Raw genomic sequence first — 23,228 nt, 5'->3', positions numbered from 1 at the left:
GTGTAAATTGCTGACAGTTTATAAATACTCAAGTGTAGAAGAAATGAATGTGTGTGTGTCGCATACGCAAACCAAATTTTATAATTGTATATTCCTCAAAAGAAATAAACTCAAAAATTTAATATACATGACGCGATTTATTTTTAATTTTTAGATTTCTTAAAAATTTATTTAAAACGATAATTGAAATTCTTAGTCGAAATATAAATTCAGTGAGTTCAGGAAATTTTAAAGTTGGACAAAAATAAATGGTTTAAAATTCATAATAGATTTGAATTTAATTTAAAATGACGCCTGTAATTAAATGTTTGTCATTTATAATGGAAATACAAACCTATATAATTATTAGAATAGAAGCTGCCAGAAGTTTTCATAAATGTCTCTTTCACATAATGTCCAGACAGTCACTTTTTAGGGCAACTAAGAAAATTTCAACAAAATTTAGCCCCTAATTGCATAATAGAACAATTAACTAATTGCTCAATTAGTAATTAATTGTTATGCCCACATACCTACGAGGGAATTGTAGGTCGGTATAGGCCGTTGGAGGAATGCCTAACCTCGCTATCAATGCCATTGGGTCACTGTATAGCTGACGCGATGGCAAGAAAAGGCACCCTAGCTCCGCAATAAGTAGAATGGGAACGGGCCATTCTCCTCTCTCTTCGTGAGTTCTACTACTGGATAGCTAGGCATCGGTTCATGGGCTGTCGCAAGATTCTTTTGGCCCAAGGTGTTTTGGTGACTTATAAGACAGAATACAGAAGTTCTATTTTTATGGCTTCACAAAGGACTGAATATAGTAGCCTGAATGCGATCTCTGGATCAGTCATGTAACCTAACTTAATTGATAACAAATTGATTATGAGTACTTAAGCAATCCCTGGATTCATTGAGAGGAAAATGTGTAAAGAGAAAACTAAAGCTTCTCTAAAGATATTAACTATTAAATTAATATAAAATGGAGAGATATTTGAAATGAAAATTGCTGATTAAAATCGACCTTTTAAAAGAAATTTTGATCTAAACAAGATAATTATAAAGTTAAACTACGTATCTATTACATATAATATAGTCATACATCGTTTTGATTCTCTTACTTAAAATAGTATGAACTTTTTAAGATCTTTCCAAAAAACCTAGGTTCAGAAAGTTAAATGGATATTTTCAGAATTTATCAAGTTTCGTTATAGATATTATAAAGTTAATATGTATACATTAGGGTGGATCGAAAAAAAAATTTTTTTTTGTTTAGCCTGAGGGCATGGTTTGTAGATTATAAAAAATGAAAATTTTTTGAAAAGGCTAAGCAAAATAAATTTTATTTCGCTCCACCCTAGTATACATTTATTGTATATATTTGATTTCAGAAATCTGTCAACCTTCCATTATAAAAATATTATTTCTACTCATTAAAATTATGAAAACCTAGTCTTTACTTTTTAAGCTTTTATTTTAGTATGAAAAGCTTGGCACTATATACATTTTTAATTATATTCATATCAGTTATTCTACCGCTCTAAACACAAATGACAGATTTATAATCACATATAATATTTATGTATACATGTGTCAATTTGTAAGCATAGCTTCTCATATGAAATCACTTCTACAATGAAAGCTGCAAAATCGTTCACTTTAAAAAAAAAAATTGTATCAACTAATATACAATATATTGTATATATACATACATATATATATTTTTATATATATTTATTAATATTAATTTAGATGAGTCTGCATATGATAACCACACAGAAACGTTAGTCTTTTGTGATTTTGTCAGCAAATTTTATTTAATTTATACCTCGGAAGGAACTTTTCCATCAAAAACTCAGTTGTAGTTAATACAATGCAGTCAAATTCAATTAGAACAAGGACAGTGTAGACATAAATCAGCATACATACATACATATGAATATGCTATACACACGTTCGTATGAGTTGCGAAAAAAAATGTGAAAGTTATACTTTTCAAAGTTTTTGTTCAAAATTTCAATTTTTGGTTATACAAAACTAAAAGGGAAATTAAATTCATTTATGACTCTAACTAAAAGTATCCTTTGAGATTTGAAGGATATTTTGTATGTATTTGAAGAACAGTACACTGTAGTATTTATTACATTTATATGTATACAACCGGTTGTTGGTTGAGTTATTTCCACAAAAAGTTAAGAAATGCAAATAGAGCCTTTAAAGACGAAAAAGTCTTTAAATCATGGAATTTTTATGATTTTAAAACAAAGCGCCATCTAGCTTTTCAATAAAAAAGGTAATCTCCGCCAACTGGTTTAATAAATTGGAGCTACAAACTATTATATGCCTTACAGTTTCGGTCATATTTCTTCGATTAAGCTGAATTTTTGAAATCGGCAGCGCTGATATTTTTTGTTTAAAATATATGTACCATATTTAGACATAATAGGAGTTGTTGTACTATATCATTGAAATCATACTATGTGGAAATTAATGTAATTCTACCTAACAATAGACTCGCGTCTTAGTAGATGATGTATTGATATGAAAAAAGTACAAGTGCGCAATACAGGGTACTAATTTTTAGTTATTCGATGGTAGTCAACGATTGTTCAAAGATTTTCTGAGCTAAATACGCCTCCAAATTCTCACTTCTAAGCTGAGTAAAATCCGTTTTTATTTATACAAAGTTCAGAGATAATTTCAACCTAACTTCATTTAAGCAAAAGCTGTAGAAAGTTTAGGTATTATATTTATAACCTAAAAATTAAGGCGTCGAAGTAAAAACACAGCGCGTTACATAGTTTGAATAATCCCACTGAATAATTCACTGCCAATATAACTTTGATTTGAAATATACAACCTAAATTTCATACTAGTACCAAAAATCAAAGCAATGAAAATACAACCCTGAAAATACACCAGCATCTAAAAACTATTATGACACATTTATATGAAAGGAAACAAGAAAAATGTTTCAAAATAAAAACCAAAATGTAAAATTTTGAGATTTTTAAATCTAACCTCAAACAGTGGAAAAAATATGAAGGAGTAAATAAATCACTAACGACAAAAGTAAAGGACGACAATAAAATTTAATGGAACTTGCTAAAATATTTAAACTTCTGAAAAAAAAAAATTAATAAAATAAAATAAAAAGGATATAAACAGCAAACTATGGTGGAACCGACAACAACAACAACAGCAACTAACTTAATAGTAGAAGTGTCTATTGATGGCAGAAGAGTTGCAGAGCCACTCGTTGCTTGCCAAATTTTTCAACATTCTACAATGTAAATGTACCGGAAATAGTACATACAATGTGTAAGTATGTCTAAGAATGAAAATGCAAACTTAAAATAAAATTGAAAAAATAAAATAACCCAGTAGTGATTTAAAAAATATTTGATTTTCAAATTTGAGATTATGTGAAATGCTGAAGAGTGTACTCTATAAATATTAGATACAATATCAAGCTGAGTGCTGGCTGGAAGTTCTGCCGACACAGCAAGGCTAATGCTGATTTTGGTTTAGGCAAACACAGGATTGTCTATTCTAGCAAGGAGTATTTTAGACTTTCTTTAAATAGCAGGCGTCAACCCTTTGATAAATGGAAGAGATTAGCCGATATGGCTATGAAAAAACCTCTGAAGATACTAGCATCGTTATCATAAATCACAGTGTTGAAAGAGATCGTTAGAAGTTCAAGATGGGCTGTTTGCAGACTTCTTCCAACACCCCAATATATATAATAAGCCTTAGAATGTATATGGAAAATATTTGTGGTCCCAAAGTCTTCGATATTGCAAATGTTGCAAATATGTACTAATACGTTATTCCCACAGACGAGTCTATATGTCTTCAAAATCGTACAAAAGCATCGAGATCTACAGCGAGATGCAATGCCCGGCATGACAATGCAAAATTTCTCAGGAATTTGAAGTATCAGCTAACAACGCGCCAATGCCACCGTATGCAAACTTATACACATGAGTATTATAATGTATGTATGTATGTGTATGCGAATAGTATTGAGAGAGCTACATTGCATATGCAAGCAACAACTTACAGTTAACGCCAAAGGCTGGCAACAAAAGTGCGAGAATCTGAAATATCAGCGAGCTCGTACTTTACTACTGTCATCGTAGAAGTTTGTTGCAGCAAAGACAACGGATAGTAACGGGGAGAGTAGTGTGGTGGAAGTGTATAAAAAAAATTGGCAGCATTTGCAATACTATTTTAGTGTTTTTATTTAAATTCTTGTTGTTGTGGGCATTCCTTTGTCACAGACAGTCATGAATTTACGCAAATTGACCAAGAGTATGACTTTTCCGAATTCCTTTTTTCGGACGAATAAGTATTTCGAGACAATTTCTGAATACATTTGCTCATTACCCCTATTTGCTAATATCAGTCTTCAAAGGAATAAACTATCAGTGAAAACTGAATTTTTCAAAACTACCCCTGATGTTGTAGAGGCCCAATTTTTTTGTGCACACCATAATCGCTTAGCATCAGCATTTAAGGTTAGGAATATAATGTTTAGATTTTAGTTGAGAACTTGTTCCTGAGTAGAAACTTCAAGCTCATAGAAAAAGAATCAAATCTCTGCTGAGACCTGTATCAGCAAGAAACGTAGCATTGAAGTAACATATTCAGAACTTTAACATTAAAGGAAACTTAAGATTCTTCAAAGCTTGGATAAGATAGTGAAACACAGCATATCGTCGAAGTTTTATAGACACAATTAAAAAGTCAGTTTATAGAGTGAATAATGGTGGAAATGTGAGATTGAAACCATTACAGGAATGTGGTGGTGCCTAGGATCATTAGAACCCAAAAAATACCGAATCAAATAAAATTTTTTTTCCTATATTGGTACAACCATTGTTTGGTTCTACTGAAGCGTCAATGCTAAACTGGTACCAAAGGACTTGAATCTTTTTGAAAAGCGACGTCGAGTAAAAGACGCAAAAGAGATGCTTGACAACGCAGCTGATCCTACATGCAACAAAGGTATCGTTACTGATGACGAGAAGTATGACGTTGCAACTTTCCTGCAATCCAGCGAATGGCGCTACAAAAATGTTTAAGTTAGTTTAACTTTATACGCTGCTGACCTCACATTAAAAAATGCCTTCAAGAGATTGATATTTGACAATTTCTTCGACTGTTAACAAAAAAGAAAATAAAATATGTGCTCATCGCCTTTCGAAACAAAAACCTCAAATCATCAATAAAAAAAAAATAATCAAATAAAGCTTTTTTCACGCAATTATTTAACACTATCAAAAGTTCGGCGACCTTCGCTATTTGTTTTCGACTCGTATAGCCTTCAGCAAGCGGCTGATGCGCGATCATCACCGAAAGCATTAAATTCAAATTGATTTCCGCCCGCTGCACACTGACACACCCGCAATCGGGCGAATTGTGATTTCAGCAGTAAATTGTGTGACTAAGTCATTCATTAATTTTTACACTAAAAAATTGTACAGTTATAAATTGAATTTTTATTTTTCGTAAATTAATGCGAGATTTATTAGTTTTATTTGAAAAACAAAAACAAAAGAATCTTCACGAGGAGGGGACGACAGCGCACACATACACACCAATCTACATATCCATATGTATGTGTGTGTGAGACTTGAAGTGCAAAAAAACGTGCGAATTAAATTGGAACACGCGCAGTTAAAATAATTAAAGCACTCTGACACAAATTAGCACTTTAATTAGTCTACACAGAAGTTGCAACATGTGGAAAAAAAATGTGATTACAAATTTTAAACTGTCATATAATTGACATATATGGGATATATGCTAGGGTGGGTAAAACAAAAATTATTATTTTTCCACTTTATAGTATAAATAATAAATTATACTTGTAGTTTAAAAAACTAAAAAAACACGCTTTCAAGGAATTTTTAAACCTCCTTCTATAGAGCTCTACCCTGCCATCTTGTTTGTGAAAATTAATGCTTATGGCGCATTTATTTCGTCAGTTATCGCACTTTTAGTACATTTTAACATAACTGTTATATGGGGAGTGGGCGTGGTTATTATCTGATATTTTAACTCTTAATATATTTTTCCCAAAATTTTTTTCAAACGCTTATTTTTTCAACACTTATTTTTCCAAAAATTATATTTTTCCAAAAATTTTCTTTTTTTATAATCTACAGATTTGACCCTCAGGCTAAATAAAAAACAAAAATGTTCGCTCCACCCTAATATGTATATTTGTTTGTACAAATATATAAGCCGCACATAACTTTTCTGCTTGAAGTCCGCATTACAACGATAATGACAATTTTTAGCATAACTATGTATGTATGTATGTACCAACTTCTTTAAAAGAGTATAAATGTAAGTATGTATGCATATTAATTAAAATGTGTAACCGCATAAGTATGTAATTGGTCATTCACATATTTAATTATGTGCACGCATCAGCCACCACTATGGGGGTCAAGAGGTTATATTAATTAAAAATTTAATACTGCAGACAAATGATCTTCAAACCGTTTAGTGCATGATGAGAGTATGATTGTATGTACCTATGTAAATGCTTATCTGCATATAATATTGAACGAAAAAGGCTGTTGAACTTTAGGCAACACTATAGCATTTCGATAGTGTGAAAAAGCCTTGAACAGCCAAAGAATTAAGCACTACGCGATGATTATGCAAAATTATGTACAAGTATGTTTTAAGAAAAAGAAAACTTTGCGCTCACATGCCAATTTTTCGAGGAAATATTCTTTTTAACTTAGTGGTATTTTTAAGAAAGCAAACCAATTCTGGGAAAAAATTTTCACATTAATGAGAAAATTAATATGTAAAATGTTTGTATGAGTCCCAAGTTAAAAGATTTAAATTGTTGAATAGATGAACACCACGCCTAACTCGTCAATATTGAACCAAAAAAAAAATTTTTTTTTAAAAACTTTTCAAACCGCGAAGGTAGACAACCCCCTTAAAGGGTTGCATGAGTTTCACGACTTCAAGAAACAGCTTTTTTTTATTGTCTTATTTAATTTTATAACATCTCTAGGATATTGTCCTAAATTCTCAAGTTGGTCTGAGTAATAGGTTGGGAGACACAGTCTTGAAAAGTTGTGCGCTCGAGGTCAGCTATATACAAGTAGTTATTTAAACTTTAAACGCGTTTTTCTCGAAACTGTGTTTTCAAAATCGGTTGTCAAGATTTCTCGCGAACTACTCAACCGAAGTCTTGACCGAAGGATTTTTTTAATTTAAAAAAACAAAAACCCAATTTTTGGTCTAAATTATAACGTATTTTTCTCTTTACTTTCGATGAACCTGTAAGAAGTTCTTCTGTCAACGCTAAGGCATCTTATTCCCGAGGGACTGCCGATGAAATAACGTCGTTATGCATGAATTTTCAATATTTTTTTTTTCGAAAATTTTTCAAAATTTTTGTAAAATACGTATCTTTGAAATAATAAAAAGTTTAAAAATTATTAAATATTTTATATAAGAAAAAAACTTTAAAAGATGCCAGTTTATTAGAGATTTGAAGAATTTGAAGAAAAATCTACAACTAAAAAATCTAAATGGTGCAATTGAAATGATAATTTTGTTCGAGTCTTAGCATTCTGGACATTTTCTCATCCCAGAATTTTAAAGCTGGGAATCAAAATAGATATCCAAGAAATTTCTAAGTAGATTTTTAAAAGTGATCGTGACTTCCGGCTGCTAAGTTCATATTATGTGAATAGTTAATATATGCAACAGGAAAACATCTTGGTGACACAATAACACAACCATTACAAAGTCAATAGAATTACGCTGGCGATGAGATCCTATGTAGCTATAAGAGGTCTACAGATCAGTTCTGGATCACTCCAGTGTGGGCTACTTGATTAAACTTTTAAATTGGAATATCCGCACAGAAATTGCTTTAAGAAAGTATTGTATACTATGTTTAAACGACTGTCTTTAAATGATAATCACACAATTTTATTTGCAGAATGCTTTGTATTCGTGACGAGTTCCTACGCATGATCACAAATTAAATTTATTTAAATTTTTAAAATGCATTTGTTAATTCCACAATCTGCCATAACACATGGCAAAAAGTCGTTTTAAATATATAAATGGCAAGCATGTTCGAAAAGCATTCAAGTTTCACCATTTCTATGGAACAATTACGAATTATTCTGCAAATTTTTTGCAGTCAGCATTTGCAACATCTGGAGATTTGATTGAATTAGAGAGAAATTGCAATATCAAAACAGCGGTGTGCTGCATCATTTCGCACACATTTATTTCTGCAACACATTTCATATTTTGTTTGCTTCGCTGAAACAGCAGATCACTAAGTAGATTTGCAAAAATTAGCAATATTTTTTTTTTTTTATTAAATTTTGAGACGATTTAATTTATTTTCAGGGTTTTTCACATCAATTTCTAATCAATGATGCTGGCGATCGATGGCTATTTGGCAATCGAATCTTTTTCTCAATGAAAACGCACACAAATCAAAGAAGAAGCCGCCAGATAAAGCAATGCCATTGCAGACAAATGGCGGCAACAACAATTTTTTATTTTTGTTTTTGTTTGATCACTTGACTCTGCTTTTACTTTTAGCACTTTTTACCCGCTTTTGCTTTTGTGCGTGTGCAACATACTTTATTTAACACATACATACGAAATTCGTGGAGGCACAAACGGATTTTATATTGCGAAAATGCACAATGATTATTTTTATATCTTTAGTTGTTGTTTCTTTTCTTTTTTCGTTTTTCTATTTATCGTCGAAGTCTAAAGCGAACGGATCGCGTGCGTTCAGACACATCCGGACGATTTTAAATATGTGCGCGCAAATACAGTTAGCGTCCAACTGAAAGTGCCGCAGCAAGGCAAAGTGCCGAATGCCGGTGGCAAACGAGAGCAAATTGGCTATGGCGTTCGTGGCCGAACATCATCAGTCACAACATACAACAACTTCCTGTGCAGATGCAGGGCGATGATCGCCAAGTGATCTTGCAAGCACATTCTAGGTGGAGCTGAGAGCTTAGTGGACCAAAAACAAGTACACGATGTGTAGACGATTTAGACTCTCGCGGGCGTTCTGCCCAGCATGTCGGCTGCATTTGCCGGCTACGAAGGCAAGAGCAGTTTTAGACAAAGTATTCTACCCTAGTACGCAATGTTGAAATAAGCGAAAGTGTAGAGAAACGGATGGGGAAATAAAATGAAATGGACCGCAAGGGACGTGGAAAGTAGAGACATTAAAAAAGAAAAAAATTTAAATTTAACACTGCAAAAAGGGGTGTTAGAGTACTGTCGAAGCGGCAAGTGCAAAAACATATAGAGTGCTAATTTATTGCTCTCAATGAGGAGAGACAAATGCACACCACGTACTCCAGTCTTAATTGCCTGAACGCTACCGAGTTGCAAATATTTGGCGCGTGGACGGTGTAAAGTGAAGCTCAGATGGTATTATAGCTACTTAGGGAGAACAAAATTAAATAAATATTTTATACGTATATATATCTGAAGAGAGTTCTTAACAAACATATAAGAAAACTAAAAAAAAAAAAAACAACACTAAAAAAATAGAAATTCTAAAATTATAGATTTATAGAATATAAATGAATTGTTTTTTTTTTATAGTTTTTAATAAAAATAATATATAACTACTAATAAATATTACATATAAATTAAACAAAATTCAATATAAAAAAATAAAGAAATAAAAAATGTACAAAAAACATTAAAAAAAAACTTAATAAAAATACACAAAATAATATACTAATAAATTTAAACTACTAAGTTTCAAATTAGAGAACAAAAATATTTAAAACATAATAATTTAGATTAAAAAGTTTAACAAATTAGATTAATTAAAGAAAACAAAACTTAAATAAAAGGTATAATAAAAAAAATCTAAATTATTATAAAAATATTTAAATGAAAAATAATTTAAAAATTAAGGCAAAAAAAGTAAAATAAATGAAAAATATTATAATAAAAAAAAATATATTTTATAAATTATGATAACAAATATATTTAGATTAAAAGTTATTTACTAAGTCAGTAAACAAAATATAAAAAACTTATGAACAAAATGTTTTAAATTAATAAAAGTAGAACTTGAAGAAAAAAATATGTATAACAAATTTAAAAAATAATTAAAATAAAATTACAAATTAAATTAATTAAAGAAACAACTACTTAATGAAAAAAATGTATTTAAAAAAATATGTTTAAATTGTAATAACAAAAACTATTAAAAATAAATATAAAGTAAGGCGAATAAAATTAAATAAATAAAAATCTTATAAAAAATTAAACAAATTTTCAGAAAAATATTCAAAAGTAATTAACTAACATAAAAATTGAATATATATGTACATATGTATCTTCATAAAACTAATAATAAATACCAAAAAAGTAAAATATGTAAATAAAATTTTAAAATAGTAACCAAACTAAATTATTTAAAACAAAAATTAATGAAAAAATTTGTTTAAGAATAAAAAAGCTTTTCAAATGATCAATTATATAAAATAACGAAAAGAATTATATTATAATTAATACTAACAAAAACAAAAAACGAAAGAACTTTACGTGATTCACACACAAAAAAAAAAAGAATGGGGGCACATATTCTAATTTTAATACCCAAATATATTTTTGTATATTTTTTAATTACCGTGCCAAATGGCTAAGCAATCCGAACGGACGCCAGACAAAAAGACGTGTCATTTCCTCCAGCCCTCGCTGTTAGCACCTAAGCTACACACTCGCAAATATTTCAAAATCAACACTCGTATATACCTACAGACATACCTACTCGTGAGCTAAAAATTTAAATGAACATCCACGAAAATTCAATTTGGCAACACATTCCTGCTCATAGACCGGCGGCAGAAGAGGCGAACATTTCATAAAATGTCTGTGCTTGTTCGTGTTTTAAGATTTTGTAGAAAATGTCCAACTTTTTGCACAGAATCACAATTTTTTAAAATAAAGAAAATGCTACACTTCATGAAATCTAACAGTTTCGGTGTTTCTAAGCGAAATATAATTGCTGGCGTAGTCTCATACACCCTTTCGAAAAAATACTAATACTTTTGTTGTTGAAATACTTTTAGAAAATTATGAAAATTTTGAGTTTTTTGACGTCAGCAGGTAATCATCAGTCAACATGCGAATATGATCGGCACTCTGCTGTAAGTGTTCGTTCTGGCTGCTGGCAGCTGGCGCGACTACATACACACACACACATACATATGCTCGTATTATTGATTGTGTCACACTGGAAAGAGGACAACATGTGCACGTCAAATACAGCACAAACTATTAAAGAGCGGAAAATATTGATAGCAGCGACTATGTCATAGACGACGCCCTGTTTTCGCACCAACACTTCGGCAACCTGAAATTTGTCATGATCATCGTTGTAAGGCAGTGCTCTCGAAATGAAAATGTTTCAAAATTTTAAGAAATTAATTAAGATTCTTTAGTAACTGATAATTAATTTTTCCTATTATAATGTTAGCACGCATTCATATATAAATTAAAAGGATATCTAAATATATTATTTTATTAAAGAGCAAATATTACCCATTCGATCGAAGTAGACAATTTATATGGCAATGCAAAAATCAGATAAAGAAATAATTAATAAAGAATACAAATCAAACAGAAGTTGTCATATACATAGTGAGAATCAGACTTTGTAACCCTGTATATAGTAATTTTACTTAGTAGAAGATTTAAGTTACCAAAAAATGCGAATGTTCAAAAATTTATCAGAAAAGTTTCGATGACAGTAGGGGCTGCGTAATTAGAACGGACGCGGATTTGTATCCAGCTAAAAACGGTTAAATCGGCAATATTCCTCAAAGTTACTTGGGGAGGGTTTACTTCCGCTGCAACAAGAACAATAATAACACAACTTGTGAGGAAGGTCTCATTGAAATCCACGCCTGGTACATGATAGATCAGACTTTTGGTATTCACCTCCACGCATTCGGTACCTGGGGGCTTGATAAGTTCTGATCCGATTCCGAACATTTTTTGACGTGAGATCTCATACCTTGAGGCACCAGATACTGTTATATACCGCATTTGGTGGAAATTGGTTGAGTAGTTTCTGAGAAATAAGCATTCATCTAAAGATGGGCGAAATTTAAAAAAAATTTCAGGTACGTTCTGCCGGCAGTTATGTACGTTACGGGACGGACGCTGATATTTCTTAACCCAAGGACGTTCAACTCGGCAGCATTTCTTAAAATGGCTAGGGGAATGGATTTTTTTGTTTTGTTTTATTGCAACAATAACAACACAAGCAGAGTGAAACCTTTAGTATAATATATTGTTACTGGGTTTCCCTATAATTGGTTGCATAAGAAAAATAATTGGAAAACACCAAAAAAAAATACAAAATTTTTAATAATCTTCGACAATCGCAGAAAGCTTAGCTTTCAAAAGCTTCTTTCTTAGACAATGTTATAATAGTTATAAATTGTTACTTGCTGCTGAATTTTAAATTTTATAACCTTAAAACATGACATATTTCCTGGGAAATCCGCAACATATTCTTTTATAAGAAAACGAAAAAAGTACGTACATTTGTATGAATCTTTACCGCTGTCACATAAATACCAAAAAAAAAAAAAAAAAAGTCCACAACGGAAGCACACTAAGCGCCATCTACTGTTAAAAATAAGATAACAAAGAGCTTTGAAAGCTTAACAGGAAATATTAAAACTTCCAAACTGTTATACGCGCGCATAAGAAAAACTCTCCGCACTCACACAACAACATTTGAACGATAGAAAAGTTTGTGTGACCAATTGAGTACAAAAAGAGCGGTAGAGTTGTCTCACACACACAGAATCTCTCCAATACACACATTTAAATGGAAAAAAAAGACCGGCAAAGCTTTTAATTTTGTCTCTCAAACAAACAAAGTAAGAACAACAAAAGTCACGCGGTGAATAACTGTAATAAATGGAAAATTATTGTTATTGGCAAAGCGAAGCGTGGGTGGGCGCGTCAAGTGGGTGGAAGTTAGTTGTGAATAGAAGGAGGCTGCTTCTCCGAAAATGTGATGGAAATCAATACCATAACAAAAAACCATACATAAAAATTTCTAAAGGAATATTTATTATTTTTCTCGTGCGCTCTCTGTAGACTGCGCCCTCATATCACTAATGTTTATTCAATTTTTTTATTTTCTTTAAAGGAATTTATCAGCAAACTTTTTATCTTATCAAAGTGGATATTATCGCCGCTTTTTATGACTATACCTGTGGTTGTTGTTGTGTAAATTTATATTGTTTCAAAAATGTAAAAGTTTCAAAAATGTTAAACAATAATAAGTTGAAGGTTGTTGAAGAGAAACTTTTGATTTTGAATTAACTGCAAATAAAACTAATCGATTTCTGAACTTTAACCTCAAATTAACAATAAAAATTTGAATCTAAATTTTTTAGGCCATTCAAGCCGAAGCTTATAACAAGTATATGGAAAATTAAATTAAGCTTGGGCATGCATGTGTTGGCTCTCGAGTTTATCGAAAATATTTATTTTTTGTCTGTCCGGGTCAAATTCGATGGTATAGTATATTTATTATTTACAAAAAATAGTTTACTAAGTAGTTATTTTATTAGATATTTCCATCCAAATGTGGAAGAATGTTCCAAAAATGTGTTTTGAATGGTATTATTCATTGAAGCTATAGGCTAAGAATCGATAGTCTGGTGACCATCGGTATTCAATATTCTCTAGCTTTAGATGAAGTTTTAAGTTCTTGGATTCAATAACGAGTATATAAATCACTAGGCCTTGGCGATCATAAATGAGTTTGTGTCTATCCGGAAATTTTGTTTATTTACCACCACTAATAGTCAAAATTTCGAAATTAAATTGCAGAAAATTCGATATTTCTTCATTATTTCCGTAGAGAATTCTTAAGACACATGCTTATGCAAGCCTAAGAGCAATACAAGTCATCAAATATAGTTTCTCTAATTTAATTTCCTTCATTCGAATTCAGAGTTCGTTCGTTTCGGGGCTCGTTTTCATATCAACTTTCACTAGAATTAAGAAATTAAGTTTCCAAAAACCTCATTGAAACCTTAAGCGCAGATTAAAAAATCAATTGCGGAATAACTATTATCCCACATAGAATACCACCAAAAATGCCACCAAACTTCAATGCTCTTTCGAACAAATATTTTTTAAATGCAAAATTCTAAAACGAAGCTCTGCAACATTACACACAAAACTTTATTTCCTTACCAATAATTGTATTGAAATTCCTTTTAACCTAACAATAACAATGTAGACACGCTTTATAGCCTAACTCATTATGTAATCGCTGCTTTCATACCCATACACAAGTATAACTTTGGTTACTTTCATTTATATAAAATATATTTCTTTCATATATTCATACTTGCGTCTCGTTTCTCAGTCTGCCCACAGTGAGGATAAAATTTCAGCTTACAATGTATTTGTAGTAACGCAAGCAAAAACTTTTAATAACATAAGCTTACGGATAAATGCTGGCAATCACACACAAACACGCCTCAGTAAACTTCCAAATAAATATATATGTATAAAAATATTTATATGTACATGCATATATAATGTTAAGAGATATGAAAACTTTGTTGCCACAATGTAAATATTTATATGAGCAAAATACATACATAGAATACTCTACAAATATACGAGGGCCAATCGAGAAGTGCGAACATTTAATACACAGAACAGGGTTTGCCACGAATATTGTAGCACCCAGAAAGAAATTTCAGAGACCTTATAGAGTTATATACATATGTATATAAAAAGTATTAATCTGACAAGCTTAGTGGATTTAGCCATGTCCATCCGTCTGTCTGTATATACGTAAACTAGTACTCAGTTTTTGAGGTATCGTTCTGAAATTTTGGACACGTTCCTTTTCCAAAGTTCTTAACCGATTTCGATAATATTGATGTAAAATTTTTTAAATTACTTGGTAAGAATCTAAAAAAAAAATTTGTTTACTGCAGATTTTTGGTCAAAACACCATTCTCAACTATTCAGTGTCATGGTAAGCAGTTGTGAAAATTATACACATAAATTCTAAACTGTAAAATTTTCATATGTGCTGACATTTTGTTATAGGAATATGTAATAATTACTATAGGTCCACTAAGCACATACAGCATGAGCTGGTATTACTTCACTACCTCGTTTCTATGGGAAATAGATACAACTTTGGGATATAGTGGATAGGACCTCACATCAAATCGGTCTAAATTTGTCGATAAATCGAGGAAATATTCGGAACAGTGAGATTAATGGAACGTCAGTGGAAGTATATCTAATCGATTTGACTAAGAGTAACACGCGACCTGCGGTCTTTTGTGACATATTCTTTTGGACCATAACTCAGTGATTCAAATAATTTTAGAGGGTCTATAATGGAAATTGAGAGGTTTAGAACAATTTAAAAATCGTAATTTTGTACTAACTCGTTTTTCTTGTGGATATATTCGTTCATTATTAAAACCCAAAATATACGAAAAAAGTAGGGTTATATTGAGATTTGAATTTTAGATTATATTTTATTTTTAGATACACTCTAAAATTCTAGAGCCACTTGAGGATACACTATAATCAGTTTATGTATGTATATATCGTGGCAAACTTAATATACCCTGCCCAAGGTATTAAAAAAAAAACAAAAGCAATTTTTGTTTGAGCGTTTCCTATTTTCCGCAGTTCCTTCTTTAGCAATTCCTCTTACAATTAAAAAGTTTGCATATTTTTTTAATTTAATCAAACCTAACCTCAAATTATTTTTCTCAGTGTACAGTGCAATGCACGCTAACTGTCTGTTGTGTGCGTGTGTTATGTATGTGGCTGTGTAAAAAAACGCGAATGCTTAATCAGAAACGCATCATTGCAAACGGCGGAATTCTTAATCTGGCATTAATACAATTTTCAACAACATACAAAGCGCGACTCAAACATACATATGTGCATAACATATAAATGTATGTATGACTATATACAAAGCCTGTGGCCGAACGTGTTGAAGGTGGCTCGACAAGAGCACACACATGGGGACCAACCACGAGACCGAGCCATCATAGAGTGACTAAAGTGACGCTGAGCCAGTGAATGCTTAATCAGAAGTTAGGGACAACAATCGGTACGATTATATATACATTTGTATATATCTTTACAAAGAGGCAGTGAAGCCGTTTGTCGAAAAAATAGGCACACACTCGCTTTGGATTTGTTATTGCAGACATGCTACAAAAGCAAGCAAAACAGGAAAGAAAAAGCAAACAAATCAAACTAGAACCTCGAAAGCGCGGCATACAAAGATGCACCTCCACCCTCGATGGCTGCATTTGAAATGGGCATTGTCGTTGTCACTGTTGTGGCTACTGTTACTTTTCATCGTTTTATTGCCATTTTTTCTCCAACCGCATGCAATTCTCTCTAGTTGGTTGTGTTGTTTTTGGTGTTCGTGTCGCTGATGTTGAAATGATGTTTGACCCATATTGGAATTTGTCTGCTCGCTACAACAACAACAACGGCGTCTGGACTCACATGCGCCAAAAAGGGCTGCACCAAACAGGCGGATATTGAATGGCGTGTTGGTGGGACGACGGTCGGGTGGCAGCGCATGCGAGCGGGCAGATAGCATTTGTGAATTACAATGAATTACCTATTTCTATGTCAACAACAGCGTGCCGTGCCTAACAATTTTTTGTAAACAAACACGAACTTGTTGGGGTGAGCGCGAACGCTGAAAGCCGCTGTGGCTGCACTGACAGTGTTTTAGCCATCGTCAGTTACCGCGCTGTAAGGTGCTTGAACCCAATGAATGTGAATATTAGTGAGAATATGTTCGCAAGAGCTTAGACTTAAAATTATGTCATAAAGTAGAGAGTGTATTTTTAGACTTTTTATGGTGGGTAGCCATAAATGGCATGGACACAATGTGTGCAATGCGAAAAGGGCTACTGAAATAAATACGGCTACTAATGGAGACTGGTGCTTGGACAATAGCCGGTGTTGGAATTTGCAAGACCTGAAGACAAAAAATTGATTTCGGAGATTAAATCGGAAGCGTAAGGCTTGTTCCCATAAAATAATGGTATAGTGGTCCGATCAGAACAATTTGTTCGGAGATTGTAGTGTTCTTTTGGACAATAATTCATTCCAAATTTCGTGAAGATATCTTGTTCAAAAAAACTTTTCGATGCAAGGACATAATTTTGATTGTTCCGTTTGTATGGCAGCTATATGCTATAGTGGTCCGATATCGGGGGTTCCGACAAATGAGCAGCTTCTTAGTGAAAAAAGGACAGGTGCAAAATTTCAGATCGATAGCTTAAAAACTGAAGGACTAGTTTGCATATATACAGACGGACAGACGGACATTGCTAAATTGATTAAGCTAGTCTCGCTGAACATTAATATATGTATATATATTTTATAGGATGTCCGACGTTTCTGGATGTTACAAACTTCGTGACAAACTTAATATACCCTGTTCAGAGTATAAAAATAATGAAATTATGATTCATCAGGCACCGTTATCCCGATTCTATTCACGAAATTCATTACTATCATCTGTTACAGTGTCCTGGACGGCTGCTGTCAAAAATTCTGACGAATCGGACGCGAAATTATATTTACATAATGTGTGTAAGTGTGCATATCTACGTATTATAGAAAAGTGGAATTATCAGTCAATGAGTAGATTTCTGTGTCGTTTCTTGACCGTCGACTAAACATGGTTCCGCTTTAACATACCAGAGATCAAAGAAGAGTTGAAACAGTGGATTTCACTTGCGAACCTGATTCTAAGAAGGCGAAGACTGACCTAATTGATGAGTGATCGATTTGAAGCCAGAGCCCAAGTAACTCGCTCAACAAGGTTTTCAGCGATTTTTGTTGAACTTAAGGATAAGATAATTCCTTTAAAGTAACAGGTGAAAAAAGTCGGATAGACGTTTTTCATGTAGTAAAGATAAATCAATGTTTAAATTTACTGTACAATCCACCAAAGCCACATTTGTTTCTTAATGAACAATTCCAATAAACAAAAACGTTCGCTTTCTCTACTAAAGAACGAGAAAAGTATTTCTAATAAAAGTTCGTATAAAGAATTCAGTGCACTCACCTTCGTTATCGCTGCGACGTGTACGTGGCATACTGTTGTAATACTGCTGAATTTCCGATTTCTCAGTCGATTCATTCTCCTGCTTTTCATCTTCGGTGTAGACCGGTGAACAAGGTCCGGACGAAGCGCTCGCGGCTGGCGAAGACGATGTAGCCGAATTAACACTACCGCTCAGTCCATTAGCGCCACCACCTAGGCTGTCTACGGAACCACGCTTTGCGGCAACCGCAACATATTGGAATGTAGCTGAGGTGGGCGAGGATGGCGTGAGCCGTTCTTCACCCTCAATGAGATCAATGGATTTTTTACGTGGCTTCTCGGGTGGTACTGGCGCATTTGAAGAGATAGCAGCAGCAGCAGCAGCAGCGGCGGCGGCGGCGGCGGCAGCTTGTTGTTCATCTAGTGAACGCTGTAGTGCTGCGGTGACCGCTGCTGATTTGGCAGGTGGCGGCGGTGGCTGAGACGACACATCGGGCAGCTTTGTAGGCGAACGTACACGCTCCGGATTGAATTTAACTGGACTGACGTTTTTCGGTTTGGCAGCTGGTATGGGTGGCAATGGTGGCGACTTGATGGGGCTACCAATTTTATTGGTACTACGCGGTTTTATTTCCGGTGGTACGACCGTATGACGTACCGGTGGACTGGGTGGATGATCCTGTGTTTGCTGATGCTGCTGGGCAGCAGCTAAGATAGGAGAGCGTAACTGTTCCATGGCGGATACAGCTGTATTGGCAGCGTTGGGCTTATGATTGGCGTTTGGAGAGGCCACCGTTATGGCAATATTGGCATTATCCTTTTCCCGATCACGCTCTTTATCACGTTCACGATCTCTATCTCTGTCTTTCTCTTTTTCTCTTTCCTTTTCCTTCTCCTTCATCTGTATGGCCGAGCTGGAAAAGAGCGTGGTGCCCGGCACGGTGCGTATGATGTCACAGCGATTTTGATCGCTATGTGTACGATTTGATTTTGTTTTTGTAAAGTGTGAAGTCCACTTCTTTTGCTTCTCGATTAACTCGCGTGAATTGAATTTACGTTCCGGTTTTTCCGGCTTATCGACACTACCGCCACCGGCCGAGAGTATGGCACTCACACCGCCAACCGATGGACCACTCAACACACCGTCTTCCGATTTGTGACGTGCTATATTGTGATGTAGTTTCGTACCCGGTTCTACGATAAATTTACTATTACTCAGCGCTAAACCACCATTTAATTGCGGTGGTGGTGCACAGTTATTATTATTCGCCAACGATACAGCCACATTACAACCGGGTGGAAATGGCGACCGTCGTTTCGGTGGCGATATCGAACGATCTGACGAACGCGACGACGAACGATCCGAACTATTGCCTTCACAAAGATTATCGTCACGCGAGCCAGAACGTGACATTTTCACATTCGAATTTGAATTATTCTCTACGCCGAGCTTCTCGAATAGGGCTCGTGCATTATTGAAACGCGCCGAATGTGATTCAGTGCGTACAACTGTGGCCGGTATGCCAACTCCACCACCTCCTGCTTGTTGTTGCTGATTAGCTGCAGCGGCAGCGGCGGCGGCAGCAGCAGCAGCGGCTGCGGCGCTTAACTGTTCAACTGGTTGTATTTCGATGGGTTTGCGCTGGAAGAGATTCGCTATTTGCGAAACTTTACCAACTGGCGTCGGATGTATGGGTTTCTCCATTTTGGCTGTGAAGAATTATATTCAATAGCGGTATTAGAGTCGTCTGAAAAGAGACAAAACAGTAGAAAATATATTTATTTTAAAATAAAAACACAATATAAATAACATTAAATTTGGAAAGCTTCAAATATCCTAAAAATCCTTTTCTAAAATATTTTCTTTTTTTCTACAAAAAATTATAGATTGAACAATTAAGGTATGTTACAGATATCGATAGGAAATCAACTGAAAATAAATATAATCGACCATGAAAATGGTTGAAGCGACGATTCTCATAATTGCAATATTAAAAACAAAAATGTTTACTTTGTATATTTTCAGAAAAGAGACCACCTACAGATTAAAATGATATATCAGGTATTATATTGGCTACCAATTCATTAGAGCGTCTTTTAGGCGAGACTCTATATATGTAATCGATAGAGGCCCCTGCAACTTCTCGTAGCATTACTATAGAAATGTTTGTCGTTTGCTTTAAGAGAGAGCCCAGTCTCAACGGCAGCTTCGTTATATATAAGTATGTATTATCTTCGTTAAATTTCCTTCTAGCCAGCATTTTATTGAGGTTTGAAAATAGGAATAAACATCTGAAACCAAATTCGGAGTGCAGCGATGTGTGTTGAATCAATTCGAAGCTGTTTAATAAAGTTTTGCTATAATTCTCTTCGATTTGTGATACCATGAATCGGTCTATTGTGAGTCCCGATTTCACAGAACTTTTGCATATCAAAATAATAGCGAACGACATGCCAACATACCCAATCGCTTGATATCTTTAGGAGTGCCAGCTATATATTATAGCTGATGGTAGGGAAGAGCTTTATAGAAGGGGGTTAAAAAATTTTCCTTTAAAGCCTGTTTTTTTAGTTTTTCAAAGTAAAATTTCTTTTTTATATATTTCTGTTTCTTTAGATCGATTGCTTTCATATATGCATCAATTGAAATTTACAACACTTAAAATAAAGCAGTTAATTATGGAAGAAAAAAATATATGTACATATATGATTATATATATAATATTATATGAACCTATACCTAACGATGACACCCTTTATGTACAAAGCTATTAATATGGTCATGTGTTATGATATGCATTTAAGAGATTACATGCCAAATTACCATTTTGATGAAGTAGACTTTCATTTCTCTCAAACACCAACACACAAATTAGTTAAAATAAATTAAAATAATACAAAATTACAAAAAAAAAAAAAAATATTTGTTGAAGCAGAGTTTCACTCTTTCAATGCCAATTAATAATGAAAACACTTTTACTTCCGCTGACACCCGCACAACAACAACTTAGTTTTCGATACGAATAAAATTATACCGATCACGTTTCTTTAATTGTTGTTGTTGTTGCATAAATTCAAGCATTGACCGAAATGAACCGTCATTCTGTGAACACAAACCGAAATCGTAATAGAGAGGAAAAGACCAATAAGTATGACCAAATTGTAACTTCCACTTGAGATTGCGCTTTCGTTGGCTTTTTTGCGAAAGTCGCTGAAGTTGTTATTGTTTTTTTGTATGTTTTCGAAGGTTTTAGAGCAGAAATCGAAATATTTCACTTAACAAGTTCCGCCTCGACCACGGCAAGTGTTCAATTGAGCTGTTTTATGCACTACACCTGTGTCGTGTGACTGAACGATGACTGAAGGCGATGGCGGTGAACGCCAAAGACGTAGGCAGCAATGCTGGTGGCGGCGTTGTCGATATGATGAGATAGCTCACGAACATTTTTTTGCAATTTTCCCTTACTTTTTTTCCTTATTTATTTATTTATTTTTTTTCTTTTTGTTACTGACGTGTGTACCTACTACTTCGTCTGCAACGCTATCACTTGTAAATACATACCGATATACATACATACATACAATTACTGTTATCGATGCATATGTACATGAAATTGATTTTTATTATGAATGTTATGAGGTGTCCATGAAAAATGTGTACATATGCTTGCATTTGTATGTGTAGGTGTGTGTGGTGGCATGACAAGCGCGGGTGGGGGCACGAAAGTGTAAGGCATGCTGAGCAAAGCAAAAGAAAGTATGAAAAACAACGAAAATTGCAAACGAATAAAAGTGTTAAGCGAAGTGTAGGCGAATGAGACTCACAAGCGAACATTTCCATAGAATCGCAATAAATTATTAACAAAAAAAGAAAAGGAAAATACAAGAAGATACAACAACCGTTGAAGAAAAGGAATGTGAGAAAATGGTCACTTAAGCGATTGTGTTGAGCGCACACACGAAATGAATAACAATGAGTGTATCAAATATCAATGGTTGTGCTGAAAGCTCAGCAAAATCAATTAAGAATATATATGTATGTATGTATGCTGCATACAGGTTATGTGCAATGAAATGGAAACACTATAGTTAGTTTGAAATATTCATGTAAGAATATCATTGCACATACTTATATTAGATAATTCTTCAAGTAAGCAAAAAGCGTCGTCAAGTACGACACCGAATATACTTGTTAGATAACGGTAAACTTAGAACCATATGGACCATTCAGATCGATTTATGCATTGTAATCGTATGTTTCTCGCAAAATTTCAAACCACTGTTTTTAACGAGTAACGATCATCAACGAACTAGCGTCATGGTTGGCGATTTTTGCTTCGAAAAAAAATTTAAGAAGGATTTTGCTTGAAATCTTGTATTTCCGTGGAATCACAGCTACGAAATCGTTAAAAATGTTGGATAAGTGTTTTTGGAAACTACTTTATCACGAACACAAGTATTTGAGTGACACAAAGCATTCAGTAAAGGTCGTGAAATCGTCGAAAAATTGACCATGCTAGTCGACACACAGAAACATTGCATGAAAATCGTTTGGTGTGGGGTCAGAGAGATTACAGAGGATCTCAACATCTCTTATGAAGGATGTCAAAGTAACCTGAATCTTTTACAAAAACGACGTCGAGGTCCAAAATCGCAAACGAGATGCTTGACAACGTAGTTGACGGCCGTATATTTATCAAACACATCATTACTGGTGACGAGACGTAGGTTTATGAATATGATGTCGAAACTGTCCTACCAAAACTCGCTAAAGGCACTAAAAGCCATCCCAGCCGAGGCTTATAACAAGTGTATGGAAAATTGGAGTAAACGTGGCATGCTTACATTGGCTCAGTAGCTTATTTTAGAGATGATAAAAAAGATGTAAATTAAAATACGTGAGAATGTAGTATTTTGTCAATCCGGGTCAAATTTGATCAGAAGTAAGAATTTATGAGAAATTACTCCATCGTCAAATTAAAACATATAATGCAAAATTCCATAAATTGGGCCTCAATTTGCTTTTACAATTTTTTACCGGGTCTCAGGACTTAAGAAAATACTCCCTGAGAAAAAAGACATTAAACAATGGCAATTG

The 23,228-nt window shown here is 33.7% G+C and overlaps 1 protein-coding gene across 9 annotated transcripts in view; it reads right to left on the bottom strand.

Moving 5' to 3' along the window:
- Positions 1-23,228, bottom strand: part of Spn (protein phosphatase 1 regulatory subunit spinophilin) — a 160,213-nt gene that overhangs the window by 81,502 nt on the left and 55,483 nt on the right. For 8 of the 9 annotated variants that reach the window (XM_070111118.1, XM_036364651.2, XM_070111114.1 and 5 more), the window contains one exon: positions 18,152-19,878. In XM_070111118.1, the coding sequence (XP_069967219.1) occupies positions 18,152-19,835 (1,684 nt within the window). In that variant the 5' untranslated portion in view covers positions 19,836-19,878. Of the gene's footprint in view, positions 1-18,151; positions 19,879-20,954; positions 21,506-23,228 lie in introns of those variants that run through there. The other variant, XM_014247547.3, reaches the window with a different exon arrangement.

The sequence above is a fragment of the Bactrocera oleae genome, chromosome 6, assembly GCF_042242935.1.
Source record: "Bactrocera oleae isolate idBacOlea1 chromosome 6, idBacOlea1, whole genome shotgun sequence".
Classification (NCBI taxonomy): domain Eukaryota; kingdom Metazoa; phylum Arthropoda; class Insecta; order Diptera; family Tephritidae; genus Bactrocera; species Bactrocera oleae.
Note: the sequence above shows the minus strand (reverse complement) of the source record. Positions and strands in the feature narration are given on the sequence as shown.